We start from the raw sequence: 20,431 nt of genomic DNA on the forward strand, positions 1-20,431 counted from the left end.
TTACACATTCACTGATTCGGCTTTCCTCCTGCAGTCAGCATCGTTGTGTCTGTTTTGTGAGATGGAGGAGGACTTGGTGGATTGGTGTTGGACATATGGGTGGACTTGTGGGTTTGGGCAGCACTGGGTTGGGATGTTTTCTTTGATGTGCACTTAACCTGTATATAAAACTCTCTTACACATGAGTTTCTGTGAATTTGTTTCTCTAAAGGACCCAGACTAACACACCGACACAACAGCAGCCATCCGTATACGTAGTTTTCACTCTGTGAGATGTCTGTATTATATGCTACCCTAGAACTAGATCCCTGAGCTCAGATACCTCATTGTCTCTGATAATGAGACATCAGCCCTTGGAGAGGCAGGATTGTATGTCTGAGACAAAGGCACTGTCTTTTCTTGAGAAAAGTACTTGGGATCAAGATACCAATTTAAATGTAAGGATCCAAAAACCAAAATCAAACCATGGTGACCTCACAATTTTCAGAGTAGAACTGTGGCTCCATAGGGTTTTCAAAGCTATGACCATTGGGAGGGAGATCACCAGGCCTATCTTCTGAGGAACATCTGGTGGGCATGGAATGTCAAACGGAAAGGTTTGTAATCTAGTAGTGTCTTCTATGTCTGTCTATATTAAAAAGGGGGCATGAGTATCAGTATCAGTATCTCCAATTTTGTTACCATTCCTGATGCCAATCACCATTCTCACAGCACTTTATTCTCGGTTAGGTTCCAAAAATCATTGCAGTGGCCACACAGCACTCCCAGATCACACTCGCAAGTACATGGTTTATTAGGGAAGTAACTCAGGAGACAGTTCTTCAAGACGAGTGATCAGCTTCTCAATGTGCTGGCAGGCAGCCCCCTTCTCTCAGCCTTGAAACCACCAAGTATCCAGAAACAAGCCTCTTGCCTGAAGGCACTCAGCTCATTCCCACTGTCCCTCGTGGGTGTGTGAGCGCGCAAGCTCCTCAGGCTGGTTTCCTGGTTCCTATCACTCAACTGCAGTCACTGTTTCTTGGCTGCGGGGCTCTGGCCATCATTGACAGTTTCTCACCATCTCACAATTCACCAGTGTTATAACTCTCTGGCTCCTATGTCTAGGAGGTTCTCATCACAGGGACCCTGGACCCAAAGGCTGTATCCTGCTCCAGGATCTTCTTCTTGATGGTAGTGAGCTTTCCCACAACCTCTATGAAATTGATCCTGATGTAAGCTGCTCTGTTATCAATTTCAAGCCATAGCCCTCCCATCACACCATGAACTGACCAATCTCCTGGGAAGGTCAGAGTTACTTACTGTGCATAGTAACTAATCAATTCCCACTCCTACTGGGTGGTTGTACACATGCTGTTTACCTAATAGATTAACCAATCCCTTGTAAGATTGTGGTCTAGCCACTTATTCGAGGCAGAAGTATAAACTCAGAGCCAGAAACATCATCTATAAGAGAGACCCACTGTGTTGACAGCTCATAATCAAGAACTCAGCTGTTTGCACCACCCAGGGATTCTAATAGGAATCCAGGATAGATAACACTCAAAGATGGTGGCGGATGCTTTTTGTAAAAAAAAAAAAAACAAAAAAAAGGTAAAATTATTCAATCCTGCTTTGTTGAGACATACAACTTTTACTGAGATGCTCCAGCTCAACGGGACCACCCCGGAAAGGGATTCTAATCTGCCTCCTAACATTTCAGAAGCTGCATCTTCTTGGATCCTCTTCTCGAAATATTCTGTAAAAGGTCGCAGCCTCTGCCACACTTGGTCAGGCTATCCACTCCTCTCAGAGCCTGCCCGCTGCTGCCCTGCCCATTCAGCAATGTCCAGTTTACATCATGACTCGCCAGCTCCCTGGCCTGACACCTGATCAGCCCCCACAGGATGCTCGCCGAGCTCCTTCAAAGAGATGAACAGAACAGCGTGGGAGCAAATGTCCCATTCCTTCTCCAGGTACACACAGGGAAAGGCCGCAGCTGACTCTACAGAGACCATATTTAGCTCCTGAGCAAGCCCTGGTAATGCCACGGGTGACCAGAAAGCACCTTGTTACATCCAAACCTGAGAAAAACCTGACCTGCAGATGAACCATTCAAGCAGCACATGCCCACCAAAGGCTTCGAAGGGAAAAGTTGCCCACTATTTGGCAGGGATAGTAATTCATCACACATGTGCTTTTGGCTTGTATACCATTTTTTTAACGATTTAAATTTTAATTGCCTATATTTCAAACCAGAAGATGTCACATAAAACCTGGATTTCAAACATTTCCTCAAAAAGGAAACAGAAAAAAACCTCAAAAGGATGTCGGCAGTAAGAGGCCGGCAGTAACAAGAAGTGGGCAATCTGACTCACCATCCCTGCTCCCTGCTAAGCATCCACTCGCAGCCCAAACAGATACAACAGCGCCCCTACTCGGTGTCAGGCCATGTCTGAAGGGCTTAGAGGGCACCCAGAATCAACAAGACAAAGTGTGTGATCTCCTGCAGATGCACGCACTTCCTCTTCACTTATCAACTATTTCATTATCCGATATCTCATTTGTACAACAATCGTTTAAAAATCTATCCAACCCATTTGCTAATTAATGACATAAGATATCTGGCAGTCGCAAACTCCAAGACATGAGGCAAGAGTGACACTGGGCTGTGGCGATTACAAGTCAACTTGACTGGGGCCTGGCTCTCCGTGGTTTGGCAGTTATGGAATGATGTAATCTGGCTGATATGTGATGATGTCATTTGGAGTTGTGATCTCATGTGGTGATCCTTCATTTTCATATAGTGCTGACTTACGAATAACGACCTGATTTTTGGAACCTGGCCATAGCTCTAAGCGAGGGGTGGATGTGATAAGCAAATCAATGTATAAAGAAGAAATTATCAGACAGTAATACCTTCTAAGAAGAGGTTTCAAATTGGGTCAACCAGAGTGCTTCTACTACGCAGTGATGGCGTGCACATAAACTTGCCTGTCCTTCCCAATAAATCAGTAGCTGCAACTGAAAACTCTGGACATTATACGAACACACATACATGAGAAGACTTCAAAATCATTGTGCAAAAACACCATATATTGACATATATATTCATACGTACATATGTGATGGGACTTCAAACAGTGTGGATGTGTGCATCTCTATAGAGAGAGATGACGGATAACGTCAGCATTGACAAGATAGCCGAGAGCTGGGTTGGGGTCTGTGTGACACAAACTCAAATCCACTGCCATGGGGTCAATGCCAATTCACAGCAACCCTCAAAACAGAGTTGAACTGCCCCTGTGGGTCTCCAAGACTTTGTAAGGAGTAGAAAGCCCTGGAGGTCTCCTGAGGAGCAGGTGGTGGTTTTGAACTGCTGACCTTGAGAATCACAGCCCAATTCATAACAGCTATGCCACTATCTATAGGTATATACACGCTGTTGCTGGGTGCCATCAAGTTGGCTCCAGCGCACAGCGACCTTATGCACAACCAAACGAAACCCTGCCTGGTCCTGCCCTATGCTCACAATTGTTCCTAAGCTTGAGGCCATTGTTGCAACCTGTGGGCCTTCCTGTCCTTCACTGCCCACTCCACATTACCAAAGGTGATGTCCTTCTCGAGTGAGGGAAGGAGAAATTATTGAGTTTCCTGAATTTTCTGTTTCCCTCATGTATCTCAGACTGGGAGGGAAAGAAATCAACAATCCAGACACGCCCATAGGTGCAGACTGAAGAAAACCACAGAAAAGCTCACTTTCTCCAGCCAAAGGACCAGAAAGGAGAAGTTTGCTCCAATCAGAAACCACAGGAAGAAAAAGAATCCATAGCCCCTCCCCCTCCATTTCTACATCAAAACATAGATGGGTTCACAAACTATAGTGAGGCGCCACCAACACCTGTACTGAAGAAGGCAGAACCTCATCCTCCCCAGGTGTTAACAGCCCCACCCTCTCCCCGACATCGGTACCAGCAAAGACCATAAGGTGAACCCAAACGTCTTTCCTCACCGAAAAGGGCCAAAGTACACATCCGCCTTCCCGCTGGTGTGGAATCAGAGGGGGCTTGGTGTAGTCAGGACTTTCATCACCACCCAAGAAATCAATCTCTCCTGTAGTATCAGTAAAGGCCCCATGGGGGCGCAGTAACAAGGTACTCCTCTCCCTCCCATGGCGGGAGGAATCCGTAGAAGCCTACCGTGTTATCTAAACTCCCATTCCCAATCAGCAGCAATAAGATGCACGTTCCCCAGCCCCAGCCCTGAGGGTCACTGGAGTCTGAATAGATTTCTCTCCCCACCTAGACATAAAAAAGGCCATGTTTCTGCCTCCCCTTGCCAAAACAGTGCCGCCAAAGCCAGCAAAATCAAATGCTTTCAACAAGATCCAGTGTGTCATACCATAATGCTTACAATGCCCACGATTCAATCAAGGTATTACTCATCTGATCGAAACCAGTATGATCTCAGACGGAATGAGGAAAAGCATTGATGTCCGAGTGAAAGAATTTTAAAGTTTTCTGACAAAGATTTTAAAGCAGACATTTAAAAAAGGATTGTGATAAGAGTTGTACAAGCCCCCAATAAAATGATTTATATTTTAAAAAATGCTTCAGTAAATGAGGTAGTTTATTGTGCCAACCTGGCCAATAAACACATGTGGGGTTAATTGAAGGACGGAGGGATAAATAACTCAGTGAGCCTCACCTTTCTAGTTCTCAGATCTCTTGCTTTCTGATGGTCGGACCAGGGTGCAGCTGCCTTAGCCAGTTCCCTGCTTCAGTTGGCAATGCTCACTTCCTGCAAGACATCCCTGAGGAGAAGCCACATGGACCTACCCCGATGCAGCCCAGGGCGCTGGAGCAGCCGTGTGGAGACCCCTGCCAACACTGAGATGCTTACATGTTCACTGATTCGGCTTTCCTCCTGCAGTCATTGCGTGTGTTTTGTGAGATGGAGGAGGACTTTGTGGACTGGTTTTGGACATATGGTCAGTGTTGGACTTGTGGGTTTGGGCAGCACTGGGTTGGGATGTTTTCTTGATGTGCACTTAGACTTTATATAAAACTCTCTCTTATACATGAGTTTCTGTGGATTTGTTTCACTAAAATGCCCAAGCTAACACTGACACAGTAAACAATTATGAACATGTTTGGGAGGGGAGGGGGATAGTGAGAAAGAAAAATGTGTCAGCAGAAAACACAATATAAAGAAGAGCCAAATGGAAAAAAAAAAAAAGAGCCAAATGATATTATACTACATTTTCAAGTTAACTGTTAGTCTGGGTAGACTAGAGAAGCAAGTTCATAAACATGCATATGTGTATGAGAGAGTTTTATATAACGGATAATTGTACATTAAGAAAGCATCCCAACCCAGTCCAGATCAAGTCCATAACTCCGATTTTAGCCCATATGTCCGACATCAATCTATAACATCCTCTTCAGACTCATGAAACATATGCAATGATGCCAAATGCAGGAGGATCATAGGCCAGTGAGTGGGAAGTCTTGTAGATCCAGTGGCGCTGTAAGCATCTCAGCTCTGGCAGGGGTTTCCACATGGCTTCTCCAGGTCCAGGATTCTGGCTGCATCAGGGTAGGTCCATGTGGCTCCTCCAGCTCAGAGCACTAGGTAGTTCCATGTGTCTTGTCAGCTGCAATGTCTCCCAGGGAGTGAGCAGTGAGCGAGTATATCTTCTGCCTCAAGGAAGAAATATTGGAGTTCCCAGAGTTCTCAGGAGAAGGCCATGCCCAAACAGAGGCCTCATTGGTTATGCCCTGATTAACAGGGTAGACTCCACCCCTTCACTCTTAATCCTCTCAAGTCCCAAATTGACACCAGATTATGTAACTACCACATTAACCATTATGAAAAACTGTGAAGGTACAGCAACTCTCTTAGTATAAATGCTTATAAGTATATGTGAAATCTACAAAAACTGATAACCAAGCTCGCTGCTATCATAGCGACCCTACCGAGTAGAATAGAACTGACCCTTTTGGGTTCCTGAGCCTTTATAGGAGTAGACAGTCTTATCTTTCTCCCACAGATCATCTATTGGATTTGAACCACTAACCTTGTAACTAGCAGCTCCATGCATAACCCACCACTCCACCAGAGCCCATGTGTGAATCTACAGTAATCTCTAACTAAAAAAAAATAAAGTTAAATATTAAAAATGCATGAGATTATAAAGGAAATTGATTGTGTTGGAGTAAAAGTTTTAAAACTCACTGCCATTGAGTCCATCACGACTCATAGTGAGTGCATAGGACTGGGTAGAACTGTCCTGGTGAGTGTCCAAACTGTAACTCTATGGAAGTAGAAAGCCAAGTGTTTCTCCCAAGGAGGTTGGAATCATTTTTTTAATTTGCAGTATTACACACACACACAAACACACACAAAACAACACTGGATAGCACAATAAAGAGAGGGCATGTGTCTGTTTTAATTGGGTGGTCAAAGAAGAATGCTCCAAAGAGGCTACCCTTTTAATCTGTGCTGACAAAAAAGGAACCATGTTGCAAAGATCAAGAGTTAAAGGCATCCTGGTTTAGCAAACCATGACTGTCTGATTTTTAAAAGAGCCAAAAGCATACAAGGTTTGTGGTGGCTGTTAGGTGCCCAGTCCCAACGCATAAAGACCCAATGTATAATCTCCTCACTGTGGTTCTGTTGTTAGAATCTCCTCCCTGAGCCCGTTGGGTTTCGGTCTTGGGGGGGTTTTTTTGTTGTTGTAATTTTATATAACAATAGTCTCAAAGATACCAAGCTGATCTACCACAAAGGCCTGAGAGATCTTAGCTTATGAAAGGACTTGCAGAGGCCAGAGTGGCTGGATATCAGCAGGAGAATGATAGGAGAAGCCAAATCAGGTGAGTTTTCATAGGTCAAAGGAGGGAGTTTGGGTTTATTCTAAATGCAATTGGAAGCCGCTGAAGACTTAGAAGCAGAAGAATGACAGGATTAAAGGTTGTTTTGTTTTGTTTTTTTTAAGCAAGTGCCCTGCCGCCCATGGGGAAATGGATTGTAGGTAGGTAGGAATGAAGGTCTGGAAATTGATAAGGAAGTCACTTCAGTCATTCAAGCAACTGGCGACGATGTCCAGGACCAGGATGTTAGTATAGAGGTGGAGAAAAGTGAATGGATTAGAAATAAAAGTAGAACCAAGAGGTAGGCCTGTGGGTGAACTGGATAAGGGGGAAAGAAAGGAATCAAGGATGAGGACTGTTTGGGGTTGGTTGGTTGGTTGGTTGGTTGGTTGGTTGGTTGGTTGGTTTTGCTTTGTTTACTTGAGCAGCTTAGCAGATAATGATATAGTTGACCGAGACTGAGACCAATAGAGGAAAACTAAGGTTGAGTTGGAGAGAATATAGAGTTCAGGAATGGACATCTGAAGTTTGAGATACCTTTTATATACCTCTAAGGGAGAGATGATGTAGGCAGCTAGACTTATGAGTTTGGAGACTAGTGGTACAGTTGTTAAGCACTCCTTCCCTAACCAAAGGTTGGTAGTTCTGAACACACCAGCTCTTCCGAGGGAGACAGCTATGGCAGCCTGCTTCTGTAAACCTCGGAAACCCCCTGGGACAGTTGTACCGTTACATGAAGTTACTAGGTATGAGTCCTCATCAACTTGACACAAATAGAGAAGCATCTATATAGATTGTATGTAGATTCAGGGAGTTGGATAAGCCACTTTGGAAGAGTGTTAGGCTAGAAAAGACAAAGGGGCCTAGAGCTCTGGGAACCCCAGGATCTAGATGCCAAAGGGATTAGAAGTGCTAATTACGGAGATCTGAAGGAGCAGCCACTGAGTTCTGAGGAAAACTGAGTCAACATGTAGAAGAAATTCTCAAAGGGAAGGGTCCTCTGGTGCACCGCTGCTCCAAGTCCAGATGGGAATGTGAACATCAGATTTGACAGCCCAGAGTCACTCAAAGCCTACATAAGTATAGTATCTAACCAGAGGGGACGGAAAATCAACTGGAATGACTTGAGGAGAGAATGGATGATGAGGAAGTCGAGGCAGAGGCAGCAAACAATTTCTCAACATATTTTGTTGGGAAGAGGAGGAGAGAATGGGACAGGGCGGAAGGGAATGGAGGTGAAGGAAGGCCTCTCTTCTTTCTTTTTTTAAGATGGGAGTGAGAGGACAACATATGAGGGTAAGTCAAAAAGTACAAGTGAGTCATAGAAACTTTCATCAAACATAAAATTTTCAGAGTGGAAAGCTATTGCCTCTCAACATATATGAGGGAGTACCAAAAAACCCTGGAATTTTATTTTCAATGCTATATATTTAAATTTTCTTTTAAAAACAACCTTATCATAGTAAAGTACTCTCCATTAACCTTAATGTATTTGTCAAAGATGCGATTTCATTCTTGGAAATATTTTCAAACTCATCTGTTTGGATGGCTGACAACACCTCGCTCGTTTTTTTGGGTTTTTTTCTTCGCCTCTTCTACATCATCAAATCGTTATTCTTTCATGGACCTCAGCATTTGTGGAAACAAAAAGAAGTCTCAAGGAGAGAGGTCAGGTGAGTAAGATGCTTAGGGCAAGAGAGGCATGCTCTTTTGTTGCCAAAAACTGGCAAACTGAGATGGCTGCGTGAGCAGGTGCATTGTCATGGTGGCAAAACCAGTCCCCTGTCTGCTACAAATCAGGCCTTTTTTGTTGCACACTGTTACACAGTCTTTTCAGAACCTTTAAATAGAAAGCTTGATTAACAGTCTGATCTGGTGGAATGAACTCCAAATGTACTATGAGTCAACATTTTTGTCCTTTTGGGAAGTTGATGGATGTCCAGAACAAAGTATGTCATCAATCAACATTTCACCTTTTTGGAAATGAGAAAAACACTCATACACTTGAGTTTTTTCCCATCTTTGTAAGCTGTGTTCAACATCACAACAGTTTCCGTGGCATCTTTCCCCAAGCAGGAAACAAAGTTTCAGTCTCACACTGTTCTCTTACATCGGCCATCACAAAAAAACGAAATTCAAGTGAACATACTTTTACAAAAAAAAAATCATTGTGACCAGAAAGAACCTTCCCAGGCAATGTCACTGGGTGCACTAACTCAGAGCGAGTTGCTGGATGCTCGCCTAGCAGGGGGAAAATGAGTACTATGATAGCTCTACACAGTGGAGCTTTGTTCCAGTATTTTTGGGGTACCACCTCATACTCCACCTAAGTCTACAGGTTTCTGATAGCAGTCGTTCCATCTCTCTAACCCTTACCTGAAGAACTCTGCATTCTTCAATGTAAACCACATCCAAAGGGAAGTGTTAGCATTCTAGAGGGATTCACATCCCTTAAATATTCCTTGGGTGTAGGGAACAAAAAGAAATCTGAAAGAAGCAGTATCAGGCCTGTCGGGTAGATGGGGTAAGGTTTCCCAGTGAAATTCTTATGGGACTAGGACTTCCCTTGTTACCTTTAAAGAATAAGGAAGTATCAGTTGTGTGGCAGGAAATTCCTCAAGACACTTCTATAACCATTTTCTCACCAATGCAATAGGCAATCACCCAATGGGCAAATGTCAGTAAAACAAGACCAGGCTCATCGAGGCCAATGGCTGCTGTAGCTGCTGGTTCAGGAGAGCACATGAGAATGACCCTGGGGAGAGCCCGCTGAGAAGGAAGGCATTTTGGAGGAGAACTACAATGGTTCTGAGGGCAACAACATCTCCCTGACTCCTTCACCAGCACTTCCTCCAAGTGATCTCCCACCCCCTCCTTCTAACACTCTCTCCCAGGTCCAACAGTGGCAGAACACATTCACCTATCCTTTAGTCAAAGAAAGCAGTGTGTCTGTTGTGTTAACTGAATTTTATTCTCTAGGGAAGACATGCTGATAATAATATTGCTGGTGCCGTCAGATTGATTGCGACTCATAGCTACTCCACAGTCACAGAGGGGAGCTGCTCCACAGGTCTCTTAGGCTGTAACCTTTGGTGGTGGTGCTGTTGTGAAGTGCCATCAGTTGGTTCTGACCCATGGAGACTGTGTCCAACAGAACAAAACACGGGTGGGTCAGGTGCCACCCTCACAGACCGTCCTATGCGCGAGTCAAGTGTTGCACCACCGTATCAATCCATCTGGTAGGGGGCTTTCCTATTTTTCTGTCCCCCTACTTTACCAAACATGATGTCCTTCTCCAGGTACCGGCCTCTCCCAACAGCATGTCCAAAGCACATAAGGCGAAGTCTCTCCATCCTTGCCTCGAAGGCCTACTCAGGCCGTCCTTCTTGCAGGATGGATTTGTTTGTTCTTTGAGCCAGTGGTTCTCAACCTTCCTCATGCCACGACCCTTTCATACAGTTCCTCATGTTGTGGTGACCCCCCAACCATAAAATTATGTTCATTGCTACTTCATAACTGTAACTTTGCTATTGTTATGCATGGGGTGACCCCTGTGAAAGGGTTGTTCAACCCCCAAAGGGGTTGCGACCCACAGGTTGAGAACCACTGAGTTTGTGCGATCCATGGCACTCGCAATGTTCTTCTCCAGCCCCGTAAGGCGGTCTGCTTTGGTCCATAGCCAACCTTCACGTCCTTATGATGCAATTGAAAATACAATTGGGTCAGGCGCACCTTAGTCCTCAAAGTAAGATCATTGCTTTTCAATACTCTAAAGCAGGGGTACTCAATATTTTGATCGCGATCTATTAGTCGATCGCAAATGTAATGTGGGTAGATCGCATGGCATTAAAAAAATAGACGTAAGCCTATCATCAATCCCGTCACTTAATTGATATACAGCGCAGCCAATCAGATGCAATCTTAGGTGTCAAACGCATGCGCAAACAACTGCGCTAGTGCAGCAAAACTGACAAGCTAAGTTATCGCCAATTTTAGACCTTAGTTTTTTCTCTTAAGCGTAAGAAAGGGTATTAAAATAAGTGGGGGAGCTGGGCCAAGTAAGAAGACAGAAACGTATCACTTTCATACGGAATGGGAGATTTTGACACTACAAGCCGACATTCAGCTGAAGTCCAGAGCGCATGAACAGTTCTGGAACTTACTCGCAGAGGGAAAGTACCCAAACGTGAGAAAATGTGCTACCTGCTTGACTGCATGATTCGGCTCTACTTATTGATGTGAGTCAGCCTTTTCCCACATAAATATCATTAAGTTCAAGTACCGTTCCACCATGATCATTTGGAATGTGCTTGAGGCTGGCTGTCAGCAGCTACTGTCCGGACTATGCATCCCTGGCTCATTCCATTCAGTGCAAGTCATCAGAGTAAACTCAGGTAATGATAAAAATGCACATAGTTCATTGTGTTGTGTTGTGCAATATGGACTCATGCAGCTATGTAAGGTACATATACATTGTACATATAAAGAATTCTCAAAGCTCTTATGAATACATGCATGTATTCATAAGAGCATTGACGTGATCATTTTATAAGTAGCTCGCATGTTGAAAAAGTGTGAGCACCCCTGCTCTAAAGAGGTCTCGTGTGGCAACAGAGTTACCTAATGCAGCTTGTCTTTTCATCTCTTCTTTTAAGCTTCCACGAGCAATGAGTGTGGATCCACGCAAGATAAAATCCTTGACAACTTCAACCATTTCTCCATGTATCATGATGTCACCTACTGGTCCAGTTGTGAGACTTTGGTCTTCTTTACACCGAGTCCCTACTGAAGGCTGCCATCCTTGATCTGATTCATCAGCAAGTGCCTCAAGTCCCCCTATTTTCAGTAAGCAAGGTTGCATTAGCTGCCTGTCACTGGTTATTAAAAAGCCTTACTCCAATCCTGATGCTGCAATCTTCTTCATATAATTCAGCTTCTCTGATGATTTGATCAGCATACAGATTGAATAAGAATGGCGAGCGGATAAAACCCTGCCGCACACCTTTCCTGATTTTAAACCATGCAGTGTTCCCTTGCTCTGTTCAAACAACTGCTTCTTGGTCCACATACAAGTTGCACATAAGCACAATGAAGGGTTCTGGAATTCCCATTCTTCTCAAGATTATGCATAGTTTGTTATGATCCACACGGTCGAATGCCTTATCATAGTCAATAAAACACAAGTAAACATCTTTCTGGTATTCTCTGCTTTCAGCCAAGATCCATCTGATATTAGCATTGATACCCCTTGTTCCACGTCCTCTTCTGAATCCATCCTGAACCTCTGGTGGCTACCTGTCAATATACCGTGGCAAGCATTTTTGGATGATCTTCAGCAAAATTTGCTTGTGTGCAATATCGATGGCATGGTTCTAGAGTTTGCACATTCCATGTGGTCTCTTTTCTTTGGGATCAGCACACATATGAATCTGTCAGTTGGCCAAGTAGCTGTCTTCCAAAGTGCCTGGCATACACAAGTAAGTGCTTCCAGTGCTTCATCAGCCTGTTGGAACATTTCACTTGGTATTCCAGCAATTCCTAGAGCTTTGCTAAATGCTTTCAGAGCAGCTTGAACCTCTCTTCCTTTGGAACCATTGGCTCTTGCTCACATGACACCTCCTGATGTGATTAAATGGCAACTAGCTCTTTTTTGTTACGATAACTGTGTATTCTTCCCATCTTCTTTTAATGCTTGCTGCATCATTCAATATTTGCTGTAATCTGTACAGGAGCAGATCTCTGGGTCTTTCTCCTGTGGAGCTGTGGGTAGGTCACAGCCACCAACCTTTCAATTAACTGCTGGGCTAACCTCAGAGACTTCACCCCTGTTAACCTTCACAAAGCTCAAACTCACTGCCATCCCACTCAAAGCACTCCTGGTACGAAAATGTGTTAGACAGGGTTCTCTAGAGAGATAAAACCAAATTGCTGGTAATTTAATATATTTCTTTATAAAGACAATTAGATATATAACAAGAAATGAACTGTTAAATCATATACAGTTAAATATATAATACAAGAAAGAAACAGTTAAATTATAAAGCACTACAAATGGCTCAATTCAACTCACTCCCATGAGAGACTTGTGAGAGACTAGCAGTCCTTCAAGTCCTGTCTGCTGCCAGATATTCCTCTATTTATAGAGAGAGCTAGGCTATGTCAGCACAGCAGCCAATCACAAGGCAGGTCACCAACTGCCAGCCAGGTCACCAACTGCCAGTCCCCAGCTTCAGCGATGTCTTAAAGGGACCTCAACTTACAGCGACAGTCCACAGGCTAGGCATCGCACAGGTAGTGTAGCCTTTAAATTGAGGCACAGGACAAGCAAGGCACACTGGTCCGATGATCAAAGAGCAAGAGACAAGAAAGGCGAGACTCACCAAGCCATTTATCTCTCTGCCCTTCAGTTAATCCCACTTGTGTTTATCGGCCAGGTTGGCACAATAAACTATCTCACCCACTGTAGAACGGGCCTGGTGAGTTTCCTAGACTATAGCTCTATACCAGAGTAGAAAGCTTATCTTTCTTTCTTGAAAGGGCTGGTGGCTGCAGACTGCTGACCTTTCAGTTAACAATTCAATGGGTAACCCACTATGATACCAGATCTCCTCCCATTAACCTTAGGAAGTATAACTTCACTCAACTTGTCAATAAGCTGAAAAATATGTATCTGAAACAGTGGTCAAAGGAAATCATTTCTTTCAAATGCATTATTTCATCAAATTCCAAATGATACCTGAATTACATTTGCTTTTAAGAACAAAACATCATTGGTAGTAAGAAATGTTTGAGATTATATTGTTTCTTTGGCTATTAACAAAGATCAATTTGGTTTGAACATCTACCCCAGCACCCTGGCTCCCAGACCTACCACATGGATTTATAGATTGATTAATCAAGCAATCTACATGGAAAGAAACAAGAATGCTTTCGCTTTATTATGTTTTCTGGTGTGTCTAAGAGAAAAAAATAAATCATTATGGATTTTGCAAAGTGCATTTTTCTCTTTCTCTCTAATGAGAAAGTGAAATAAGAGACATGCATTTGCTCCCCAGAGAACGGCACAATTTACAAAGAATGTCCTTCTCTGAGGTGTTCACTGAGCCTAGCCAACCTCATCTTCCTTTTGGTGGCTATATCTGGGCCCCTGAGGGCCACTCAAGCCTTTTCTGGTTAAGGAGTTAAAAAAGAAAGGGGAGAGGTTAATTTTTTAAATGGCTGCTTGAGAGGTACCCCGTTCTTTACTGTGTTGCTGGGTCACAAGACAGATGTCCAAGGACACAGCTAATAATGGCTAATAATAAGAAGCAAATCCACCACCTGGCTGTAACTCATAGGAGTTTCATCACCAGAGGCTTACTGTCCAGAAAGAAGACAAGAAGAAAAGAAAAAAAAGGAGGAAAGAAAAGACTGCTTCCTCGCCTTTAATGGAATGAGGGCTAGGCCTCTGGAAGGCAAGTCAGTCCTTCAAGAAAAAGAAGGTGGCTGTTAGCTCAGTGATTGTCCAAGTCAGAGCATGCACCGTGTGGCCTGAGAGGCCTGCACCGCCACTAGCTGCTGTCACTTGTCACATATAATTACTGTAAAGTAAGCATCTTTAAATGTAAAGTGCAAACCCATGCGTGGCAGCTCTAATGTAATCATGGTAAGTTATATTATCACGGGTCAGGCGCACGTGAACAAGAAACCACAATGGTCTCAAGACGTGATACAGATTTCTTTCTGATAACTCATGCTGCAACCCTATCAGAAGAGTGAAATAAACCACTAAAAAGGACAGGTAAAAATCATTTAAATATGAACTTGGAAAAAGCTGGTTTAGTTGTTAAATCAATGCATACTCTGCTCATCTTGGTTTATTTCTTCCTGTTAGTTCCCATATGCAGACAAAATAATACGCATTTACTTCTACCCCCACACAAGGTAAACAATTCATTCCCCATGAAGGGGATTTTCCTCTGAGATAACTGTGATATTCAGAAGTACCAGTTAACCACAATGCTAGAAGTAACTTTACCTGGCCTGTCACTCAGGAAAATCATCTCAATTGGCCATGACCCTTGTTCTCTTGTCAGTAAGAGATCCCCTAAATCACCGTTGTCTCTCTCTGAAATGCTTTAAGTGACGAGCTCAAGAATTTCAAAACTGGGACTGTGGATAATTCAGTGGCATTGAATAAATTCAAAGAGATGCATAACCATTGGCACAATGAATTTTAAAACAGAGACATATCTTTTAAACCCTGTCACTCATTATAAAGAGAGAAAGCCAAGGTCCAAAGGGGTTCAGTCACTCTCCCACAGTGGCAGAGCTGGTCAGTGAGTGGCAGAACCCAGTCTGGGTCCCAGAGAATAATTTAGCTCCTGACATTGATCAGGACTCAATTTCCCTTGCCTCTCGGAAAGTTCCACACGAATTCTAATCTGCTATGCAAACATCTGAGAGCAAGGTCCGGCATTCTTCATTATCATGTGGGTCATGGTATGCTGCACCATGCTATGTTACGTTCCATGCCGCCAAGTCAGCTCCAGCTCAAAGCATCCCTGTGCACAACACACCATAACAACACCCAGTCCCGCACCCTCCTCACAAGCACTGCTGTGTTTCAGTCCATTGTTGCTCCACTCTGTCCATCCATCTCGTCCAGGTCTCCCTGCTCCACTGCCCTTCTGCATGCTCAGTATAATAAATCCTGTCCAATTGCTCAGCCAAAATCTACTGCGCTGCACGATTTCTTAGAAAGACTTCCACAACAGATGTTTAAGTAACAATTGAATATTTAAGCAAAACAAAAACAAAGTTTCAACCATAGAGTTCGGGAGAGGGGGAGAGGAATCTATGATGTCTTTCTTTTCAAATAAAATCACAAACTATTTCAGCCCCGTTTCACACACACACACAAAAATCACAGCTAAATTAGACCTGCTACTCATTTTGTTTTTCAAGTTCACAGTACCTCATCACTCACAGGGTATCGCTTCGATGCAAACAGATTCCTGGGATTTTCCACCATTCACTCTGGTTGACAGTCAGAAACCAGCTTGAAGCAACCAAGGGCTTGTAGCTATAGCTTCTCTCTGAGATTCATTCTTAACACTTTGCACCCAAGAAGACAGACTTTCTCAAAAAACACGGAAGCTGATTCCCTGCCAATGCTAGAGAGGCCAGCAATTACAGGCGCTTCCCTGACTACAGTGGCACCAGATCCAGGCAGCAAGTACAGGCTCTTCCCTGACCACAGCGGCACCAGGTTCAAAGATTCTTGGCTGATGACTCAGAGCAGCACCTGTTGATGGCTCTTGTCACAAAATGCTCCCCCTCTCAGGTGCCCTGATGCTTTCTTTCCACTCTCTGGGGTTCTGTTAGTTCTTTCCTTCCTGTGCTTCCCCACTCCCACCCCCACCCCACCCCCCAACTCATTCATTCAATAAATATTGAGTAGTCACTGCTCATCAAGCACTGAGCTGAATGTAGTTCTAAATATGGGCACTTCCTTTAGTCTGCATCAAGTCCACTGTGCATTTTTTACCTACATTCACACTTTGATTTTTAAATCTTTGGGGGTGGAAACCCCTTAGAATCTGTAGCTCTTGGCCTTATCTCCTAAACTGCAGGTCAGGAGCTTCGCCTACATGTTCCATGGTTAATGACAGGGTGTCCGACAGACACCTAAAGTTCTGCGTCCAGCATGAATCCACCATTTCCACCCAGCATCCCCTTTCCCAACTAGCTCCTCCTCCTAGCTCCTTATCGGCCTGCGTAACACCACTGTCCACCCAGTGTCCCCAGTCTCCCGTGGAAGGAGTGTGGGTGCCTTCCAGCACAGTCCTGAGAATCCTCTCCTTTCAGCAGTGTCCCCGCGCCAACGGAAGAGATAGCTGACCACTGCCACAAATGGAGATGCTGAATGAAATGTACCCACCCCTGCTTGCGGTGGGGAAGGGCTGCTGGGGTTGTGTAGAGACCTGATGCCTAAGCATGGGTGGGGACAGGCTTTACGATGTGAACTCTGCATTGGCGGGTAGCACCGAAAATCTTAAAATACAAAAGTGTTTCCTCTCAAAACCCCTTTCCTCCTTAAATGCTGGAGTCCAGACCTCCAACCAGGATTCCTCTTCCTACTTATACTCAAAAAGAAGTGTCTCCTCCTCCGGAAACCTTCCCTGACGCCCCCACTGTGTTATCTGCCATCCTCTGTGCGGAGGTGTGTCTGGCACTGTTTGTTTACATGTCTGTGTCCTGGTCTCCTGGCCAGGCTGGAGCCTGGCGCCTTGCCGAGCGCAGGCCACCACGGGGAAGAGGGTCAGGAGAGAAAGGGGGGCAGTGGAGCGCCCCAGCCCTGGAGCCAGGGGCAGTCGAGCGCGCGGTCCATTTTTGAGGCGCGCGCGGGAGGGGAGCGCTGTGGGGAGCCCGGCAAGGCGCCAAGTACCTGCTGGGCACCTCGGGCACCTCTGAGGTCTGCTGGGCAGCCAGCAGATGACGGGTCGTGGCCCAGGGCGCTGCTGGCCGCAGCCAGAAGACTGGGAGCTCCAGGGAAGACCTGCTGGGACCGCGCACCTCCAGGCGCAGGTCGCGGAGAGTCACCATCGGGGCTCCACGCCTTGGGACGCCCACGATTCCATCACGCCCGGGACACGACGGCCCGCCACCCGCGCCGAACCCCTCGGATTTACAGCCACTGGGACAGGGGCGGGGACGGGGGGCCTAGGGGGAAGGAGGCGCCAAGGAGCAGAGAGGAGGGCAGGCTGCCCCTCACCCACCCGGGCGCCCTCCAAGGCGGGAAGCAGCCCAACCCTGGGAGAGGCCCTTCCGAAAGCGGGACCCCAGAGGTCCAGGAGCCCTGGAGGCATGGCAGCCCCCCACCGCCCGGCCGCCCTCCTCTCTGCCCCCCTACCTGGCTGGCTTTGTGGAGCTGCTTCCTCAGCCCCGTTATGGACATCGCGACTGCTAGGTGGTCTCGGGGGCCGGGCCGGGCCGGTCCCCGCGGTCGCGATGCTGGGGAGGGCGCGGGCCCCCCGGCCGGTCCCCGCGCGGCTGGGCTCCGCCGGGCCCGCCTCCCACGGCCACGGCCACAGCCGCTGTCACAGTCACACAACCACACGCGCGCACGCAGATGGCAACACGGCGTTCCAAAGCCCCTACGCAGCCCATTGGCCAGGCCTCGGCAGTATGCAAATGAAGCCGCTGGGGCCGCCCACGCTTCATTGTTGCGTGGAGACTGGGAAGACTTGCACCGCCTGGAAGAGGGGCTCGGCCACTGTGCGTGGAGACGTCTCCCCCAGGAGCTGGGTTACAAAAGCGTTCTTGCTGGGCACAGGACAGGATGAATCGGACTCTGTCCCTGCCAGAGTGGAGGGAAAGAGAGCCCTTCTCAGCGCCTCGGGAACTTGGGGTGGCAACCTTTGCTCAGGGGTGCGTTTCCGTGTGTTTATGTTTTGAAACTGGGAAGGATCTCACGATCTACATATATCTGGAAATATTGGCCAATGAAAACCGTGTGAATAGTAGCAGCAGATCAAGTTGGAAGGCAGTCAAGGTAGGACCAAGGAAGGGCTGCCTCCTCAGAGTAGAATTGACCATAAGCGATGATGCGGAGGCAAGAGCTTTTACAGGCTTCCTTGTGCTGATGGGGCGTGTGTTTTGTGAGATGGAGGAGGACTTTGTGGATTGGTGTCGGACATATGGGCTAATGTTGGATTTGTGGGCTTGGGCAACACTGAGTTGGGATGTTTTCTTGATGTGCACTTACCCTTTTTATAAAACTCTCTCTTATAAGTATGAGCTTCTATGGATTTGTTTCTCTAATGTAGCCAGACTAACACACTCAGCTTTCTACTGCATAAACAGTACAGTCTAGGAAACCCACAGGGGGGTCGCTATGATTCAGCATTGATTCAATTGGCCGTGCGTTTGGTCTTTTGGGAGTGGAGGTAGAGAAGGAGCCTTAGTGGCTGAGTAGATTATATATTGGCTACTAACCATGAGGTCAGCCACCCAACAGTGGCTCCTCAGGAAAGATGACGGGTTTTCCTTCTGAAAAGACTTACCGCCTCAGAAACCCAAAAGGGCAGTTCTCCTCCATCCTATAGTGTTGCTATAAATCAGAATCCATTCCATGGCAATGACTTTGGTGGAAGGAGAAATGCATATCATCACTCAAAGCAAGGACGGGCTGACTGGAATAAACTATCATCCATTCATATGCAAGTTCCTGTTGAAGCTGAAGAATACTAAAGTCCAAGAGAGGCAAAGAATAACTTTGAATATATTCCACCTGAATTTAGAGACCATCTGAGGTAGTTTCTTGTGCCAACCTGGCCCATAAACACATGTGGGATTAATTGAAGGGCAGAGAGATAAATGGCTTGGCGAGCCTCGCCTTTCCTGTCTCTTGCTCTTTGATCATTGGACCAGTGTGCAGTTGCCTTGCTTGTTCTTTGCCTCAATTTGCAAGCTACACTACCTGTAGGACACCTAACCCGTGGACTGTGTCCCTGTAATTTGAGGTTCCTTCAAGACCTGCTTCGTCACACGATTGGAATTTACACCTCTTGAGCTGGGGACTGTCAGACCCTGTCATCTGGCTGGCTGTTGGTGACCTGCCTTGCTGTTTGCTGCCTGTGCCCCAATAGCCTGAATGGCTCTACAGAGGACTACCCAGCAGCCCTCAAGACTTGAAGGACTGCCAGTGTCTCACAACTGCCTCACAGAGTGAGTTGCACTCAGCCATTTGTACTGCTTTACAATTTAATTAACTGTTCATTTCTGATGTTATATATCTATATATCTGTATAAATATATTATCATTCTGGTTTTGTTTCTCTAGAAAACCCTGTCTAACACACGGTACCAGGAGTGCTTCTAGGGAAATAAAATCATAAATATGGGCTTCTTAAATTGGCTCTCCAGCCTGAATAGTCTTCACAGCACTAACAATGCTACTTCTATGCCCCAAAGCATGGATAAGTCTACTACTCTTACTAATCCATGGTGTGAAAAAGCAAAGCTAATACCTACAGTAGCACCACCGAAAGATGAGGTGCTGGTTAAAGGAGAGGCTCTGAGTGATCGTATGTTTGATATTTTCCAGGAGTTTTGTCAGGATGACAAGTATAGGGAAGCTGGTGGGCTGGTCCTTCTTACAATGGAAAGTGATTAAGGAGAGGGATGGTCTCAGAGCCTCAGAAGCGCGCTTTCAGTGCAGACTAACGGATTTAAAAACTTCCATCTGTGCTACGAAGGAGAGCCTTCCCCCCTCTAGCAAAAGCTGTCATTGTTGAGAACCAGGTCCAGAGTCTCATTATGCGAGTGGCTGAATTACAACAGCAGCTGAATTGCAGATCTAGAGCAGTGTCTGATACCAAAGTGAGGGCATTGATCGGGAAAAGTTGGGACCCTGAAACATGGATGGGAACATTTGGGCTGATGATCCAGAAGAGGAGGATATTGAGCCCTTAGAAACAATTGACCCACCCCAGTCAATAGATCCACCCCTCCCAGCTGAAGGTATTAATTCACTCTCAATTAAACAATCCACACCTGAGCAGATTAGCCAAACTCTTCAAGTTGATATGCCAGGT

General features: G+C 45.7%; 1 protein-coding gene across 1 annotated transcript in view; it reads right to left on the minus strand.

The window, feature by feature from the left end:
- The window catches only part of SH3GL3 (SH3 domain containing GRB2 like 3, endophilin A3), a 168,596-nt gene extending 150,734 nt beyond the window's left edge, over positions 1–17,862 (minus strand). Inside the window, exon 1 of the mRNA XM_004708083.2 lies at positions 17,746–17,862. Within this exon, the coding sequence (XP_004708140.2) occupies positions 17,746–17,790 (45 nt within the window). The 5' untranslated portion in view covers positions 17,791–17,862. The remainder of the gene's footprint in view (positions 1–17,745) is intronic.
- Positions 17,863–20,431: the final 2,569 nt, after the last annotated feature.

Source organism: Echinops telfairi, unplaced genomic scaffold (assembly GCF_000313985.2).
Source record: "Echinops telfairi isolate 266 unplaced genomic scaffold, ASM31398v2 ScPeMD7_7;HRSCAF=31, whole genome shotgun sequence".
Taxonomy (NCBI): Eukaryota; Metazoa; Chordata; class Mammalia; order Afrosoricida; family Tenrecidae; genus Echinops; species Echinops telfairi.